The sequence below is a fragment of the Ochotona curzoniae genome, unplaced genomic scaffold (genome assembly GCF_017591425.1).
Source record: "Ochotona curzoniae isolate NIBS_2020 unplaced genomic scaffold, NIBS_Ocur_1.0 scaffold_1037, whole genome shotgun sequence".
NCBI lineage: Eukaryota > Metazoa > Chordata > Mammalia > Lagomorpha > Ochotonidae > Ochotona > Ochotona curzoniae.
The window spans coordinates 4,822,695-4,840,556 of record NW_024467083.1 but is presented as its reverse complement, the minus strand read 5'-3'; the positions used below and the strand labels follow the sequence as shown (position 1 = coordinate 4,840,556).

The following is a 17,862-nucleotide window of genomic DNA, read 5'->3' as shown; positions in this document are numbered from 1 at the left end:
TCCCTCCTGGATTGGAGAGAGTGATAGACATTCTAAAAGTACTTGATGTATTTGCCTATTAGAAAATTTACATGTTAGTTGTTAAAAGAAGAAAAAATAAAATACTTTTAAGATTTCCAGTTATTCTTGATTGCTTCCCATACTAAGGAAAGCCCCATGTTGAAGGATTAAGATGGAGATTAAATCCTCTTTAGAGGAAAACAATTAGAATCTTTTTTTTTTTTTAAAGATTTATTTTTATTATTATTTTTTCATTGGAAAGGCGGATATACAGAGAGGAGAGACAGAGAGGAAGATCTTCCGTCCGATGATTCACTCCCCAAGTGAGCGTAACGGGCCGATACTATGCCGATCCGAAGCCAGGAGCCTCTTCCGGGTCTCCCACACGGGTGCAGGTTCCCAAAGCTTTGGGCCGTCCTCGACTGCTCTCCCAGGCCACAGGCAGGGAGCTGGAAGGGAAGCGGAGCTGCCAGGATTAGAACCGGCGCCCATATGGGATCCCGGGCGTGCAAGGCGAGGACCTTTAACCACTTGCGCCACCGCGCCGGGCCCCGCTGAATCATTTTATAAGAATATTTAGATGTTTAAGAAGAGCATCTTAACTGTCTTGAAATGTCATAATATCTTGTAGAAGAGGTAGGATAGAACTAGGGTGTAGATGTTTCTGGGAGTTTCCCGTCTGAGTGTAATTGTTACAACTGTTCAAACTGGAAGAAGTCACCTCAGAATGTGAGCCCCCTTTTGCCTGAGGTATACTCAATCTTCAGACTCTAAGTTACCTCTTTTAAAGGATGCTAAAGAATGTCAGGGATAGGATAAGAAGTAGAAGAAGAGAAACTTTTAGGTTTTCTCTAACTTTGAGATTTAGAGTCTGTGTTCTAGATGATAAACTCATTCCCTTTTTGTCAATTCCTGAGCTGTCTGCTCTTTTTATTTCTCTATCCCTAAGTACTAATCAAAAAGACATGAAACAATGGGTATAACACTCTTGTGTGATTTTTTTTTTTTAAGATTTACTTGTTTGAAAGGCAGAGTTAAAGGGAGAGAGTCTTTTACTTGCTGGCTCACTTTCCAAGTGGCTGAAAAACCAGGAGCCAGGAGCTCCATTCATCTCTCCCACATGGGCACAGGATCCCAAGTACTTGGACCATATTCTGCTTTCCCAGGCGCATTAACAGGGAGCTGGATCAGAAGTCCAGCAGCTAGGATTTGAACTGGTACCCATGTGGAATGCTGCAACACAGGAAGAGGCTTTACCAGCTATACCATAACGCCAGTCCCCTCTTAACCGCTTTCCTAATGAAGTGGAACAAATTAACTTTAATTAGTAGTGGAATATTTTTCTTATATTCACATTATTTTTATTATTTCTACACAATGTGTTTTTTTTATTTATTGGTGGGCAGAAAGATACCTGTATTGCCATGTGTACTGTAGCATCAGTCACAATAACCAATACATCAGATCAACCCAGGTGTTGGTGGGTAGATGAATGGATTGTGTGTGTGTGTTGTTACGTGTATAGTGGAATATTATTGAGCCATAAAAGTAATGAAATTCCATGTCAGCAAAATGGGTGGACTGGAAATTACTGTTGATTGAGATGCATCAGATATAGAAAGGTAAATAGAAACTACAGGCTCTCTCTTACATTTGGTGGTTTTAAAAAAAGTCATTTCTCATTTCTTCAAGAATGGGAAATGTGAAAGGATAGAGAGGGACTGGATAACAGGTATCAAAAAGCTGTTAGGTAGAAGTCATAGATTCTAGTGTTGCACATACAGTGGGGTGACTATTGATCACAAAAAATGCATTATGTGCTATATAAAAAGTGGAGGAGAGGGCTCACAGACTCCATTGATAGAAGAAAAGTAGGGATGTGAGGGTAGGAGTTGCCCAATTTGATCAATGGCTGTGATATGCACATGTTGAAATATTACTTTGTACCCTGTAAAACTGTACAACTACAGTGTGTTATTCAACAGTTATTAAGAATAAGAATTTTGGAGACCAGCATTGTGGTGTACACGGTAAAACTGCCTTTAATACCAGTATCCCAGTTCAAGTCCCAGCTGCTCCATTTGTGATCCAGCTTCCCGCTAATACACCTGGAGAAACAACGGTAGCTGGCTCCAGTGCTTGGGCCCTTGCCTCTCATGGGGAAGACTTGGGTAGTTTTTGGTTTCTGATTTTAGACTAGCCATGTTAGAGCCATTTGGGGAGTGAACTAGCAGAAGATTTTGAAGATAGTAAGTGAATTAAGGTAGTCATTTAAAAAAATCAACATTGTATGATTCATTTATGCTAAATGGGCAGAAAGGCAGATCCATGTAGGAAAGAGTTAGATTAGTGGCAACCAGGGGATCAGGGAACGTGGAATGTAGCAAGACTACTGTAGAGTGTAGGCTTTATTTTACGAGTGATAAAGATACCCTCAAATTAGATCATGGTCATTAAACCCTATGAGTACTCTTGAAAAATACTTGCAAACTTTGAGAGGGTCAGTTTATTTCAGTAAACTATATAAAGCTAAATACATTGGTGTAGGAACAAAATGACTATTTTGTGTGTTTTATTTCATTTTATTCTGTTCCATAAATGTAAAACTCCTAAATTAAATCTTCTCTTGCTTTAGAGGAACAACTCTCTTCCTGATGAAAATAACATTGCAAGGCTTCAGGAAGAACTCATTGCTGTGAAACTGAGAGAAGCAGAAGCTGTTATGGGTTTGAAAGAACTCAGACAGCAGGTCAAGGATTTAGAGGAACACTGGCAGGTATGTCAGTACGGGATGTATGCCTTTTGCAAACAGAGTGAAAACCAGCTATTCCATTTGTGGGAGTTTGAAGGCAGCCGATACCCATCAGTAGGAGAGAGTTCCATGGAGAAAGTTTATAAATTGGATGTACATATAAGCTATTGCTCCATTCTTAATTTGTGTAATCTGAAAAAGATAAAATAATAACCCTTTTATATTTTACATGAAGATAAAACAGAAATTATGCTATTATTTACACCGTTCTGTGTTACATAACTTTTTGTTTAAAAAATTGTAAGAAAAATACTCCTTTTACATCTGGGTTTGTATCCCAGGTCTGCTGTTACTAGCTGTGTGACCTTCTTGAAGTTATGTAACCATCATATTCACTTTTTAACCTATAAAGCAAAGGTAATAATGCGTAACTGTCATGATTTTCTGGGGATTAAACAAAATAGAGTTTTGATATAGTGCCACCCATGAAATAAGTGTTAAGTACAACCAGCTCCTGTTCTGATACTGAGTTATTTGTTGAAAAATATTTTTTCTGCTTTAGCGCCATTTAGCTCGTACTACTGGGAGATGGAAAGACCCACCTAAGAAAAATGCTGTGAATGAGTTACAAGATGAACTAATGACCATTAGACTTCGGGAAGCTGAAACACAAGCAGAAATACGAGAAATAAAACAAAGAATGATGGAAATGGAAACACAGGTATGATGAGAAAGTCTAATAAGTTTAAGTTTCTACACAGATTGTACTATGTGTAGAATAAAGATAAAAGATAACCATATTAAACTGTCTAGACTGAAATTTTCCAGCCTAAATAAGAAGCCTAAAAATTGTCTTGTTTGATTTCAGAGGTTTAATGTCTGCTTTAAGTTAAATTCTGTTTGACTTTATTAGGTAACACTCATGGGGTTTCCTTATTGCACAGCTTGAGAGGAAAAGTCTGACCATAAGTTATGCAGCTGGCCTGTTCCTTGTAGAAAGTTGTGACAACGTCCTTGCCCTCTACCCTAGAAGCTCACCTCTCTCCTATGTCCCACCATCTCAACCAAACAGTGCCTCCAGTTAGTGCCAGATGTCCTCTGGGGGACGAAATTGCACCTGTTGAGAACCACAGATGTGACCTGTAACATGAATGTTGCTTCCTGCAGTTCATTCTAGAATAACTTTGAAGAAATCATCCTATTCTGCAATAAATTCTACCTTAAATATGCTTGAGATCTGCAAAGACATTTTCATAAAACCCATTCCCATTTGCGTTGTGGAAGTACATTTGTTTTCCAGATAGCACGTGTACGGGGGCCACGTTCTGCAGTTTCTTATCCGCAGTATCCTAGAGGATTGGTTCCATGTATCCCGAGATACAGCAAAATCTGCTGGTGCTCAAGTTCCTTGTATAAAATTGCAGAGTATTTGTAGATGAACAACATATATTCTCCCATAAACTTCAGATCTCTAAATCTCTTATAATGCCTTGTTTAATATAAATCCTGTATAAATAGTTGTTATACTGTATTGTTAAGGAAAAAAGCTCCGTATTCAGCACAGATGTAGTAGTTTTTCCTGCAAAGATGTTCAATTTGCAGATTTTTGAAATCTGTCCTGTGATGTTATTCCATTATCAAAATAGTCAGTAGGGGGCAGAGTTGACTCATGTGCCGCTCTGTATGTGTTAGAGTTGCCAAAGCACCCATCCCACCTGAAATGTGATGAGTGCACAGTTAGAATACATGTCTTGAAGAACTCAGCCGTTTTCTAAACTTCCAGATATCAAAGTAGATTTTGATACGTAATGACACTGCCTCTGTTTCTACAACCATTTCACCTGGACTGTAATCAGTCCTTTGAATGTGTCCCTAAATGTTATTGAAAAACATGAAAGTACATGTTCTTTGAAGGAGGAAAAAAAATAAATTTTGAATTGAATGTTTAGGCACCCTATTATAGATTTTCTTCTTCCACACTACTGAGTGCCTTGATCTCAGCTGTAAGTGTTTGAAAAGGATGTATTGTCGTACATCAAACTTCCACTTACAGAGGAAGAGGAGATGGAAGAGGTAGAAGCTAAGTCTAGTTCATATGTCTATGAATCAGTAGTGACTAATGTAATGTCCCATGTTGATTTGGTTGTTTTGATATGTGATAAAAATTATCGTTGAAGTCAAACAGTACTTGCTAACTGGAAGATCATGGTATATTTACATCATATTTTTTAGGACATATTTTTTTACTGTGAGCTGAATCAAAATTTTACTATAGATTATTTCCATTTGGGTTCTAACAAAAAGCATCTGTAGAGAATCTATGCAACATATAATTTGTCCAGATTAGTTTTCACTTGGGGAAAGAAGTTCTGAAATGCATCTCAAAGGCAATTGCTCCTCAATTGAAACTCTCCAAAAAGAGAACTATTGGGAAAATGATGTGTGGTGGTAGAAAAAGAAAAGCTCCCTCAGTTTTTGGAGGGGATAACTTAAAAAAAATCTAATGGCTAAGTTTACTTGGTGCAGAAGAGATTAAATCTGTCAATTTTAACACTGCTGTTACATCTGAAATAAACTTATGTGATGTTCTGGTAGTCAAAAAGAAAAAGAATAAACATGTCTTGTTTTACATTGTTCAAGGTTACTTTCTATCTTTGTGATATAATTAAAATAGTGCTGAAAAGTCTTGAAAGTAGAAATGTAAGTCTTACAGTGGGAAGGAAGCTTTATTTTGGTGATCAGAATTTATCTGTAGTTAAGAAAAATGCAAATACAGCTTCCAGGCCAGTGTTAAGGATTTGTCTCATCATGAGTGTAGGTGACTTAATCAGATTCAACCAACATGATTTTGTGAACTTCCAGCAGGATAAGCATTGTCCCAGCTGTTGAAGGACTTAGATTTGAGAAATCAGGTGTGCTAAAGTCTGGGAAGTAGAGAGTTAGATAGAAGTCACTGTGGAGAGTAAAAAGGGAAATTAGTTCCAGCTAGATGACTTGGGGAAGGATTCCTCAGCAATGTGCATTTTGAGCAACGCCAGATGATTTACACTGTTGCTTGAAGGCCATTGTGTAAAGCACCAGTGTCAAGTCGCCAGCCCTCAGAATGGTCATGGAAATGGGAAGAATAAACACTGATGATTGTTTTATAAAATATTTCTTCCCCTGCTGTCGTCTTTTGGGGTTCTGGTCACACATATCTTAGGTTACATAATGCTGCCTAACAACCCTTTGGTGCTCTTTTATCCCCCAGTCCTTTTGTTTGTTTTTGTTTTTACTGTTTGCTTTCCCAGCTTGTCTTGACTGTAGCATTTTTCCTGACATTGTTAAGTTCACAGAATTCCCCCTCTCCACTTGTTCAAGTGCTCCAGTAAACCACTGAAGCATTATCATCTCCTCGTGTGTAGGTTTCCCATTTCTGCCAGGATTACCTGTCTGATCTTCCTTTCCACCTTTCCTTTCTTGCCTTTGGCCTGCTAGTCATGGTTACATTTAATTCAGATAATTTCAATATCTGTGTCTTGTGTAAGACTGGTTTTGTTGATTGTTTTATCTCTTGGTCATGTTGTCTTCTTTTTTCTGCACTCTGTAATGTTTTTGTTGTTGAGTCTGTGTAGGACAGTGGAGTGGAGGGATTATAAGCTTTATGTCATGAAATGGGCACACCTTTCCTTCTGCTAAGCCTTTAATGTGGGAGACTTGAGTTAACACACGGAGGAGATAGGCAGGGTTTGAGGTTTGTTGTTTCTGTGGTTCTCCACGGCACACCATAGGCTTCAAAGTCCTTTAGCCATGCCCTATTTTTAGAGTGGGACTGGTGTGTCAGAATGTTTCTGTTATTATCTTTAGGGCATCCCTCTGTACAACACCTCACAAAGATTCTGTCTCCAGCAGCATTCAGAGAAGAAGGGCCGGGAGTGTTACCTGTTGTTCTAATGAAGGGTTTGTCTTAGGCAGCAATGTGACCTTGGACTGGTGTGTTTGGTGTTTTAGTGTGTCTCCCCACCCACACATGTCCTAAGTCCAAGACATGATCTTCCTGGCGTGTGGCGCAGTGTTGACAGTGCCACTTAGGACACCCACGTCCTGTATCAGAATACGTGGGTTCCAGTCCCACTTCTACTCTCCATTCCAGCACAGGCACCCTGTGGGACAGCAGGGTCTGGCTTAAGGACTTGGGTCCCTACCACTCATTTTTACGAGACCTGGATTAAGTTCCTGGCTCCTGCCTGTAGGAGCTATTTGGGCATTTGGGGGAAAAAACCACTCAACAGGAAATCTTTCATTTTCTCTGCTTTTCAAATAAATTTTTTTTAAATTGGGAATAAAAATGGGCATTGTGGTACAGAAAGTTAAGCTGCCACTTATGATGCCTTCACCACATATTGCAGTGCTTGGGATTAAGTCCTGCCTCCACTTCTGACCCAGCTTCCTGCCATGGTGCTTGGGGAGGCAGCAGCCTGTGTCCTTGTGTTCCTGCCACCTGTGCCGGAGACCTGAGGAGTTCTTGGTTCTTGGCTTTGGGCTGGCCCAGTCCTACTGTTGTAGGTATTTTGGGTGTGATCCAGCAGAGACAGGATTTTTCTCTCTCTGTTTAATTCTATCACTGTGCCTTCCAGAATAAATAAAAATGAATAGTATGCATTTATAGAAAAACAAATTGGGTGTTTGGCAAAGCAGCTAAATTGTTGCTTAGAATGCCCACATTGCATTTCAGAATATCTGCTTCAAGCCCTGACTCCCTGACATGCTCAGCAGGAGATACCACAGGATGGCTCAAGTGCATGCATGCGTCCCTGCCACTCTGCCAGCCATGGGAGATGCGGGTTTAATTCTGAGCTCCTGTCTTCAGCCTGGTCCAGTCTTACCTGTTGTGGACATTTGGGAAGAATCTCTGTCAATCTCTATTTCTCCATCTCCCAGCCTTTGAAATAAATGGAGGGTGGGAAAGAGAGAGAGAGATGAGCTATTTCTCCCAGTTCACCCAGACTGGGGACTCTGTCCACTGCGCCAAGGACAGCAGTGTTGGTCCCCCTTCATACAGATGAGAGCTTTAGTTTCCTGGGGAAGGAAGCAGAGTGTTCCTCTTGAAGCATCATGAAGGTCTTTTTCAGGCCTCTTGGCACTCTCTGCTGCGTATACCTGTTGGAGTATGCAAAGAAAAAAACAAAACAGGCTGGATTTTGTGAGCTTCTCTTGGTCTGCTGCCTGTGGGCGCCACACACTCTCATCAACCAACACTCGGCTTCCAGCAGTCTTAATATTTATTCTCACTGGGTAGTTCTTGATGACTGGTGTCTGCTTCTAATCTGCTTCAGTTCAGAAAATATTTAAACCCCATCCCATCTCTCCTTGGGGCTCCAAGGTTTGAAAGAAACTTTGGCTGTCTCTCTCTCTCTTTTTTTTTTTTTAAACTAAAAAGAGTGATAGCCTGGCTCTAAATCTGTATTTGTCATGATAGAAATCAAAAGGAATTCATAATGATGTATTGGAATTCTATTATTTTTTCATTACTTCTTCTTGGTTTTCTCTTTTCCTTTCCTGCATTTTTATTGGGTTTATTTAGCTTTTTTTTTCTACCTTCTCTGTATTTTTTTAAACTAATTCCTTTTATTTCCCATTAGTGTTTATTGCATGAAGACATCTAAATGCTTACCTGACTGAACAGAATCTGAAGTTGTTATCTGAATGCCTGCTTCAGTCTTCCAGGTTGTTGCTGGACAGCTCCTGTGTGCGCGTCACTGCTGTGGTCACTGTCGGCTTGTGGAGCCAGCACCGATTTGGATGTGTCTGCTTGGCTGCCAGTGCCTTGTGCTCTGTTTTTTCATGCTACTTTTTTTTTTTTTTCTAGTTTCAGTCCTTGTAAACTCCCTCATTTTCTTTCTTTTTTTTTTTGTTTTTAATCTTTATTTTATTTTTACTGGAAAGTCAGATATACAGAGGAGGAAGAGGAGTTGCTATGGCTAGAGCTGCGTTGATCCAAAGCCAGGATCCAGGAACCTTCACTGGGTCTCCCGTGCAGGTGGAGGGTCCCAAGGCTTTGGGCCGTCCTCAACCGCTTTCCCAGGCCACAAGCAGGGAGCTGAATAGGAAGCATGGCCGCCAGGATTAGAACCTGCGGCCCATATGGGATCCTGGGCTTGCAAGGCGAGGACTTTAGCCACTAGGCGACTGCACTGGACCCCTTTTCCTATTAAAATAAGTAATGTAAAAATAGATTTACTCTCTTTGCTCACTCTCACATGACAGTTTCACTGAGTTTGCTTTAGTTAGCTAAATTTATTTCGTAAACTTTACACATCTTTGTTGGTGAGATGTCCGCCAGATATTTCACTGACTTTCCTTCCGAGACACCCCGATTTTCCCTTGATTTGCCTCTTGTTTTCCTTAACATTCCTCATTTTGTTACCACATGTCTTGGTGAGGATTTGTCTGTATTTATTTTGTGAGATCAGTAGTGGTGCCTCTTGAACTGTGATTCGTATCTTTTTTCTTTTCCAATTTTGAAAATTCTCAATGGTTTCCCTCTCTTAGACTACCAGATATAACCTATATAAATTGTGTGTGTGTTGGGTATTTCTTTCTATTATTGCCGCTCCAGCTGGGCTTCAGCCTTGCCCACGTACTTGCGCAGCTGGCACGCCACTCCTGCTCCTTTTTTCTCTGATCTGGTTGATGACCATGAGCACCTGGGCAGTGGACTTGGGGACAACACGGACTGTGGACAGGTTGGACACTGCGCTGCTGGGAACCTTGATGACGCCCAGCTGCAACAGCTCCACTTTGAGGTGCTTCAGCTACTCCATCTGCCGGGGAGTCCCAATCCTTGGTCTTGGCCATGACTGCCAGGGTCCTTCCGCTGCTGCTAGGAAGGAAACAACGTTTATAGCTTTTTTCTGTTTTCATCTTATAACTCCTTTTGTGTTTATTGTGGATCTTCCTATTCTCTTACTCATGTCTAATGATCTCATCTGGGGCGCCAGTTATTTTTTCAACGTAGCTAACCCTTTATTTAACCTTGTTTTTTTTTTCCTTTTGATTATTGATTTCTTTATGTTATTATTTTATGATACAGTTCCATAGGCTCTGGGATTTCCCTATACTCCCCCCAATTTCCCTCCCGTCCACTGATTTTCCCTATATTATTACAATAGTATAGTCCTTTTTAAAATAGTTTTTTTGAAGATTTATTTATTTTTACTGGAAAGTCAGATATACAAAGAGGAGGAGAAACAGAGAGGAAGATTCTCCGTCTGATGGTTCACTCCCCAAGCATCCACAGCAGCCAGAACTGCACCGATCTGAAGCCAGGAGCCAGGAGGTTCTTTCTGGTCTCCCACACGAGTGCAGGGTCCCAAGGCTTTGGGCCATCCTTCACTGCTTTTGCAGGCCACAAGCAGGGAGCTCGATGGGAAGCTAGGCTGCCAGGATTAGAACCAGAGCTCATATAGGATCCCAGTGCATGCAAGGTGAGGACTTTAGGTGCTAGGCTACCACGCCAGGACCAATAGTATATAGTCTTAAGTCCAATAGTCATAAGTCCATCATTCTGATATTTGAGTGTGTCCTGACATTGCAGGCATGGACAATGGCAGAGTCCAGCATCCCATTGTCAGAATATATTTAACAGTTTCATTGGGAGTCCATCTTTGATCTGGAAGTAAAGATGAGTACTGCATTGTATCTTCACATCTGGATATGAGACTCTTTATTTTACAGTTACTTTGCAACCCCTTAAATGAAAACAAAATCACCAACAGGCAGAAAAGCAGAAAATTTGCTATAAGGTGAAAGTTAAATAACATGGTACTGAATGACTGTTGTGTCACTGAAGAAATGAAAAAGAAAATACAAAACCTTCCTGAAGAAAATGATGCTTTTGTATGACCTGTATGTCACTAAAGAAATTGACAAGAAAAAAAAAACTTTTTGAAGAAATGAAAATAAAAAGAAAATTCCCAAATCCGTGAGATGTAGTAAAACAGTATTTCAAGGGACATTTATAACATCAAATGCTTATAAAAATCTAGATATCTTAGAATCTAATAATGCCTCTCAAGGACTTATTAAAAAATGAACAAGAAGTAAGAAATGATAAAAATCGCAGCAAAAAAAGTGGAATTGAAACTAAAGTATAAATTGCAACAAGAGCCATTTTTTAAAATGAGGGAAACAAATTTTTAGTGAGACTAGCAAAGAAAAGCAAGAAAGAAAAATCAAAATATCTCAAATAAAATTAGAGATTAAAAAATCCATCATAAGAATCTAGTAAGGTGGGCCCGGCGCGGTGGCGCAAGTGGTTAAAGGTCCTCGCATTGCACGCCCAGGATCCCATATGGGCGCCGGTTCTAATCCCGGCAGCTCCGCTTCCCTTCCAGCTCCCTGCCTGTGGCCTGGGAAAGCAGTCGAGGACGGCCCAAAGCTTTGGGAACCTGCACCCGTGTGGGAGACCCGGAAGAGGCTCCTGGCTTCGGACTGGCATAGTATCGGCCCGTTGCGGCTCACTTGGGGAGTGAATCATCGGACGGAAGATCTTCCTCTCTGTCTCTCCTCTCTGTATATCCGCCTTTCCAATAAAAAATAATAATAAAAATAAATCTTTAAAAAAAAAAGAATCTAGTAAGGTGATCTCTTCTTGCTGAATGGATCCTTTGATCATTATGTGGTATCCTTCTTAATATTTTTCATGTCAAAGTCTATATTATTTGATATAAGCATGGCTATAGCAGCTCATTTTTACTTTCCAATATCCTGGAATATCTTTTTCCATCCTTTCACTTTTAGTTTCTATATGTCTTTGTTGTTGCAACTGAAGAGAGCTTAATTATCATGTGTCATGGTGAAGACAACTTTTGGTCAACCCCTACTGGGAGTCCTTTGCCTCTTCTGTATTCTGTTTCCCAATTCTTTCTCCAAATTAGGGAAGTTTTCTTTTATTATTTCACTAAATACATTTCTCAACCCAGCTTCTCTTTCTGTGCCATCTGCAACTCCCATAACTCTTGCATCTGGCATTTTAATAGTGTTCTTTAATTCTTGACTACTTTTCTTAGCTTGACTCAGGTCCTCTTTCAGATTTTTAAGTCCACCCCTCCCCCATTGTTGAAGGAAATGTTTTCGAATTTTGGGATTCTTTCTTCTTCCTCAATCATTCTGTTATTGAGGCTTTCCTCTGAGTTTTAATTTGCTCTATTTTTGTTCTTCATTTCTAATGATTCTGCTTGATTTTGTTTCAGTGTAGCTATTTCCTGTGTGACATATCCCTGAAGTTCCTTGAGCTTCTATATGTGCTTCATTGTTGTTAAGAAGCTTTATCCAAGTTTTTAAAATTCTGTATCCACCATTACCTTGATGTCTTCCTCCGTTAACCCTGAGGCTGGCAAAGGCTTGTGCTCCTTTGCAGGGGAGTCTTCAGTAATATTCATTGTGCCTCTGTCTGTTCTTTTGCTCTTGGTTTTTATGTTTCTGGTTAGCAGATTCTTCTCTTTAAGGCCAGTACTAAGCTGTGTTGCCCATTGGCCTATAGGCTGCCATGGCCTGAGCTGAGCCATTCTGAAGCTAAGGAGCTAGGAGCTTCTTCTGGGTCTCCCATGCAAGTGCAGAGTCCCAAGGCTTTGAGCCATCCTCTACTGCTTTCCTAGGCCATAAGCAGGGAGCTGGATGGGAAGTAGAGCAGCCGGGCACAAACCAGCTCCTATATGGGATCCCAGGGGTTGCAAGGCGAGGATTTAGACACTGATCATACTGTGCCCAAGAATAGATATTTGTTATGGTTGGAGGAATAACTTGGAAGGCATACTTTCTGTGAGGCAGTAAGGTAATAATGCAAAGATGAAGACTCTTGAAACAGTAGAAAGTTTGGAGCCTCACTCTGTTTGAGGATCCAGATTTTGTCTTGTGGGACAGCATAAGTATAATAATAGAAATATCTGAGCCTTTATTATTTATTTATAAAACTCCAGGCGCTGTGTGAGACTCTCTTCACAATCTGCTTGAAATGGCAGATACAGTATCTACACTTATGCTATTGTTCTGAAATTCGTTGGGATTAAATAGCTTAGCCAAAATTGAAGACCTGATAAACAAGGACCCAGATATCATGTGTCTGGTTATGAAATCCCTCCTGTTTCTTTTAAGCCACTTATACAGTCATTTCGGATTGGTAGAATTTAGGTTAGGTTATGCTAACTGGGAAAACCAACTCATGCTTGTCAACTTAAGGTGTGTGTGTGTGTGTGTGTGTACATATGTGTATATATATATTAAATATATATATTTATTAGCATGTCCTGTAATCATGATAAGCAACTAATATTTCCTAAGTTCTTGCTACATGTTAGGCTGTACTATACATATTGTCTCATTAAGTTCCAAATGAGAAATAAAATCTTTCATTAATGTAAATTTTCAAGTTAGGAAATAGAAACTCAGAAATATCAACTTAAAAATCATTAGATGTCACAGCCAGAGTTCAAAATCAATCTATGCTTTACACAGTCTGTTTGAAATTGAGAGCAAGTCAGATTACACATTTTGTGACATCAGGAAGTGTCAAGTCCAATGAGTATTGGTGATAACCTTTTAGTTTTCTCTGGGAACCAGAAAAGAGTTAAATCCATTATTCCTGCATCTGTTCACTTGATAACCCCATTGCCTTTTGATTATGTGTTAACATCCTTGTAGTCCACAGGTACTTGTTGTATGAATGTTACGTAGTGCTACCATGAGAATTTCCAATGTGGTGCACATTATATGTTTTTAAAGCAGTTTTATATCCTCCTTGTTTGGAGTTTATTGATTGAATGAAGTTAAATTGAACTAGTAGCAACATTTTTTATGCTGTTGTTCAGGTATAAAATGGATACATTTTTAAAACTTTGCCAGGTATCTTATCTGTGGTCTGAGCAATTTTATTTTTCATTGTTAGAACCAGATCAATAGTAACCATCTTCGCAGAGCAGAGCAAGAGGTGATCAGCCTACAGGAGAAGGTGCAGTATCTCTCTGCGCAGAACAAAGGACTGCTTACTCAGTTAAGTGAAGCAAAGCGCAAGCAGGCAGAGATTGAATGCAAGGTAAACGTGCCTTCCAGCTGGTTGTTTCTGTTCATGTTAATCATGCCTTTGAGGATCATGATTCTAAAGGAAATAGAACCAGCATTATCCCTGTTATACTTTCCACTTTCCCTGAACTTGTTTTGACGGTTGCTTTCTGACTAGATTAGCTCATCTTGATTGGGGCTAGATGTTGGGGGAGAAACCTTTTCAAACATTTCCTTGATGAACTTAATTTTCTGTGGTGGCATTCGCTATTATTTCTTTACAGTGTTTCTTTTGACTACTGGCTCTGTAAAACTGAGGTTTTTTAATAGCTGCCTCCAAGATATACATAATTTAGGGGGCTTAAATCTTCCTTTGGCTGATATTTTATTAGCAGGCAGTCAATATATTTTCTGGATAGAAAGCAAAAGAAATGTGTATGCACTGGTGTGATAAATAAGCATATTTTCCTTTATTTATGCTTGTATTTTTAAAATGAGCTTCTTATTTAAAAGACAGGATGACAGAGAGAGGAAGAACCAGAGATCTTCCATTAGCTTTGTCACTCCCCAAATGGCAGCAACAGCCAGGCCCGGGCTCAGTAGAAGCTAGGAGACAGGAACTCCATCCTGGTCTCCCTCTTGGGTGTTGAACCCCCAGTTATTGGGCTGTCATAAGCTGCCTTCCCAGGTGCATTATAAGGGAGCTGTAATGGAAGCAGAGCAGATAGGACCTGAACTGGTGCTCTGATATGGGAGGCCAGCATCATTATCAGCAGCTTAAACCTCTGGACCACAATGCCCTTATTCTTTTCCTCAACCAATCAATCTCTCTCATCTTTTCTCTTTTTCCCCTCTCCACAATATTTTAATTTAAAAAATGAAATTATTTGATGTATACATTTTCCTGGAATAAATTTACAATCTAACAAAGATGATATAGAGAAGAGTTGGGGGATAAGGTGAAAGGAGGGAGAGGGATGTGTGTGAATTAACTGAAGAGATAAGTCTAGTCTCAGTTGTGCAATAGATTGCTTCAAGGCAAGTCAGGGATTTGAAATGTAGACTAGGCATCCACATTTTCATGGCGAGATCATAGGAATGATACCCCTTAAAGATTCCAGCCATACTATATTCTACAAGAAATAAGACTTTCAGTGGCACATAAAAAGCTGTAATTCCATCAACTTCTTCTGGTGTCATTTAAAACCAAGAGTGAAGCTTGAGTGGTTTATCAGTGTCACTGAAGTCCAGAGATGGAATTACATCCTGATAAATATTCATGCTGCTATAGTTTACACTGACAGAAATCTGTAGGCAGTACTGAGCTTGTACTAGTTGAACCATGGTCCTTTTTGAAGGATTTTCACTATGCTAGGTCAAAAATAAAATAATGTGAATTGAGTTCATACCAGTTTGATTTTTTATACCAGTATTTGATTTGAGTTTTCGGATGCTAACTATCCATGCTGACTTGTGTTTATGAGAAGTAAATTTCATCTTCTTTCATTATTGTTTAGAGCTTAGATTATTTGTATTAACTTCTTAAATGCTATAGCACCGTTAAGCAAGGTAAAGTGTTTTTCAAAAACAAATTTTTGGGGAGTTTTATCATGACAATCACTTCGTTTTCTTTGAATCCGTAATAGACACAGATTCAGAATAGTAGAGAGTTTTAAGAACCTATTGGAATGCTACTTTTTGATGTTTGTGTCTTTATGAAGTGTGGCACAGATGCTGGATGTGTGTGTTTTATCTTGTTTGGAGTAATTCAAGTTCAAATACAACTTTTTCCAAGGAAACCAGTTCTTAAATTATTTAAGCCTGTTTCATTTTGAGTTTTATGATTACAGCCTTTGCTTTGTTGATAATTAATCATTAGAACATTTTAATTTTTCATTTATGTCAGGATATTGTTTATAATATTTTCATTTATTTTCCCTTCTCAACTGAAATCAGATGTTCTCACTTAAAAATGGAGTAGTGCAAATCAAATGATACCCAATCTCAGAATCCAAATCTGAAGTTTTTCGTGAATTCTACACAAATCTATTGGGAGACAAAACCTGTTTTGAGTTGATGTACTGCCATTTATTTGTTTGCTTCTTTTACCCTGCTTTGTTTCATTATTTTTATATATCCCCATATGGAATTTGGATGTCTTCTTCTATGCACAGCCTTTTATGATTTGTCTTCATTCCGCTTGGTGTGGGTGATACTGCCTCCCTGGGTATATTGAGCATGCTGTTCAATTATGTGTCCTGCCCAAGACCATGCTGGGTTACACAAACACAAGATTTATATACTTTGTTACTTTCCTGAAATCTGAAAAAATTCAGTGAGCTCCAATTCACGTGATCTGTCATTCTGTTTGCCACCCTAGAATAAGGAAGAAGTGATGGCTGTGAGACTCCGGGAAGCAGATAGTATAGCTGCTGTGGCTGAGCTACAGCAGCACATTGCTGAACTTGAAATCCAGGTACCGTATGATAATACGCAAGTGTGTGGAAAAATATCACAGTATCCCCCCTTCGCTCTGGCTGGACAATGATCTGCTTATATCATCACCCTCATGGCTTCCTTCACTCCAGTGCTTGCTTGCTTTCAGAGTGATTCTGTTTCATCAGGGCAAAATGCAGATAACATACAATTGGTCATTTTAAAGGATACTGTTCTGTAATGTTCCATGCATTCATACTGTTGTTCAACCATTACACTGTCCATCACTAGAACATTCTTCCCTAACTGAAACTCCATGCCCATTAAACACTAACTTCCTATTCTTTTTTCACCCCAGCCCTTGGCACCCACCATTTACTTCTGTTTCTTTGAACTTGACCATTCTAGATGCTTTTTGTAAATGGATTCATATAGTGTTTTTTATTTCCTGATTGGCCTATTTCTTTTAGCATAATGTCCATAGGGTTCATTCATGTTGTAGTGTGTGTCCAAATTTCCTTTTTAAGGTGAAACAATATTCCATTATATGCGAGACTATATTTTGTTTATTCATTTGTTCATTGCTTCCACATTTTGGCTAGTGTGAGTGATGCTACTATAAACATAGCTGTACAAATATCTGGATGATATCTGTTAGAGTCATTTCTCTCTTTAATATTTATTTATGTATTTTAGACACAAAAGGAGAGGGACCTAAAGAGATAGAGGGAGACAAAGACAGAGAGAGAAGAGAAAACAGAGAGAGAGAGAGAGAGAGAGAGAGACTTTTATCTGCTGATTCACTCCCTGAATGCCTCAGGAGCCAGCTCTGTGCCAGCAAAAGTGAGGAGCCAGGCAATCTGTCCTGGTCTCCAAAGTGAGTGGCAGGGACCCAGTTACTTGGTCAGTCTTCCACTGTTTTCACAGGCACATTAGTGGGAAGCTGGATCAGAAGCAGAGCAAGCAAGGACTTGAACTAGCATTCTGATGGGGGCATTGACATCATAAGCTGTAGCTTAACGTACTGTGCCACAGTACCAGCCCCCCACTGTCGTTTCTTTTGAATACATACCTTTTTTAAATGATTTATTTATTTTTATTACTAAGTCAGATATATATATATGTATACGTATATATATGTGTGTGTGTATATATATATATAGAGAGAGAGGAGAGACAGAGAGAAATATCTCTGTCTGATGATTCACTCCCTAAGTGACCACAATGGCCGATGCTGCGCTGATCCGAAACCAGGATCCAGGAGCTCCTTCTGGGTCTCACATGGATACAGGGTCCCAAAGCTTTGGATCATCCTTGATTGTTTGCCCAGGCCACAAGCAGTAAGCTGGATGGGAAGCAGGGCTGCTGGGATTAGAACTGGCGCCCATATGGGATCCCAGTGTGTTCAAGGCGAGGACCTTAGCTGCTAGGCCATGGTGCCGGGCCCTTGAATACATACCTTGAAGTGGAATTGTAGGATCATGTAATAATGATGCTTAGTTTTGTTTGTTTGCTTGTTTGTTTTAGAAAAAGCTTTCATGTCATTTAGAAAAAATGTCCATGTCATTTTTTCACAACTGTGTCAACAACTATGTCAGCTGCTACCAGCAGTACACAGGATGTTCCATTTTCTCTGC

General features: G+C 39.6%; 1 protein-coding gene across 1 annotated transcript in view; it reads left to right on the top strand.

Annotated features, from left to right (window-relative positions):
- Nucleotides 1-17,862, top strand: part of EVI5 (ecotropic viral integration site 5) — a 169,616-nt gene that overhangs the window by 99,685 nt on the left and 52,069 nt on the right. The window contains exons 15-18 of the mRNA XM_040999074.1: nt 2,636-2,776; nt 3,315-3,473; nt 13,677-13,823; nt 16,170-16,265. Of these exons, the coding sequence (XP_040855008.1) occupies nt 2,636-2,776; nt 3,315-3,473; nt 13,677-13,823; nt 16,170-16,265 (543 nt within the window). The remainder of the gene's footprint in view (nt 1-2,635; nt 2,777-3,314; nt 3,474-13,676; nt 13,824-16,169; nt 16,266-17,862) is intronic.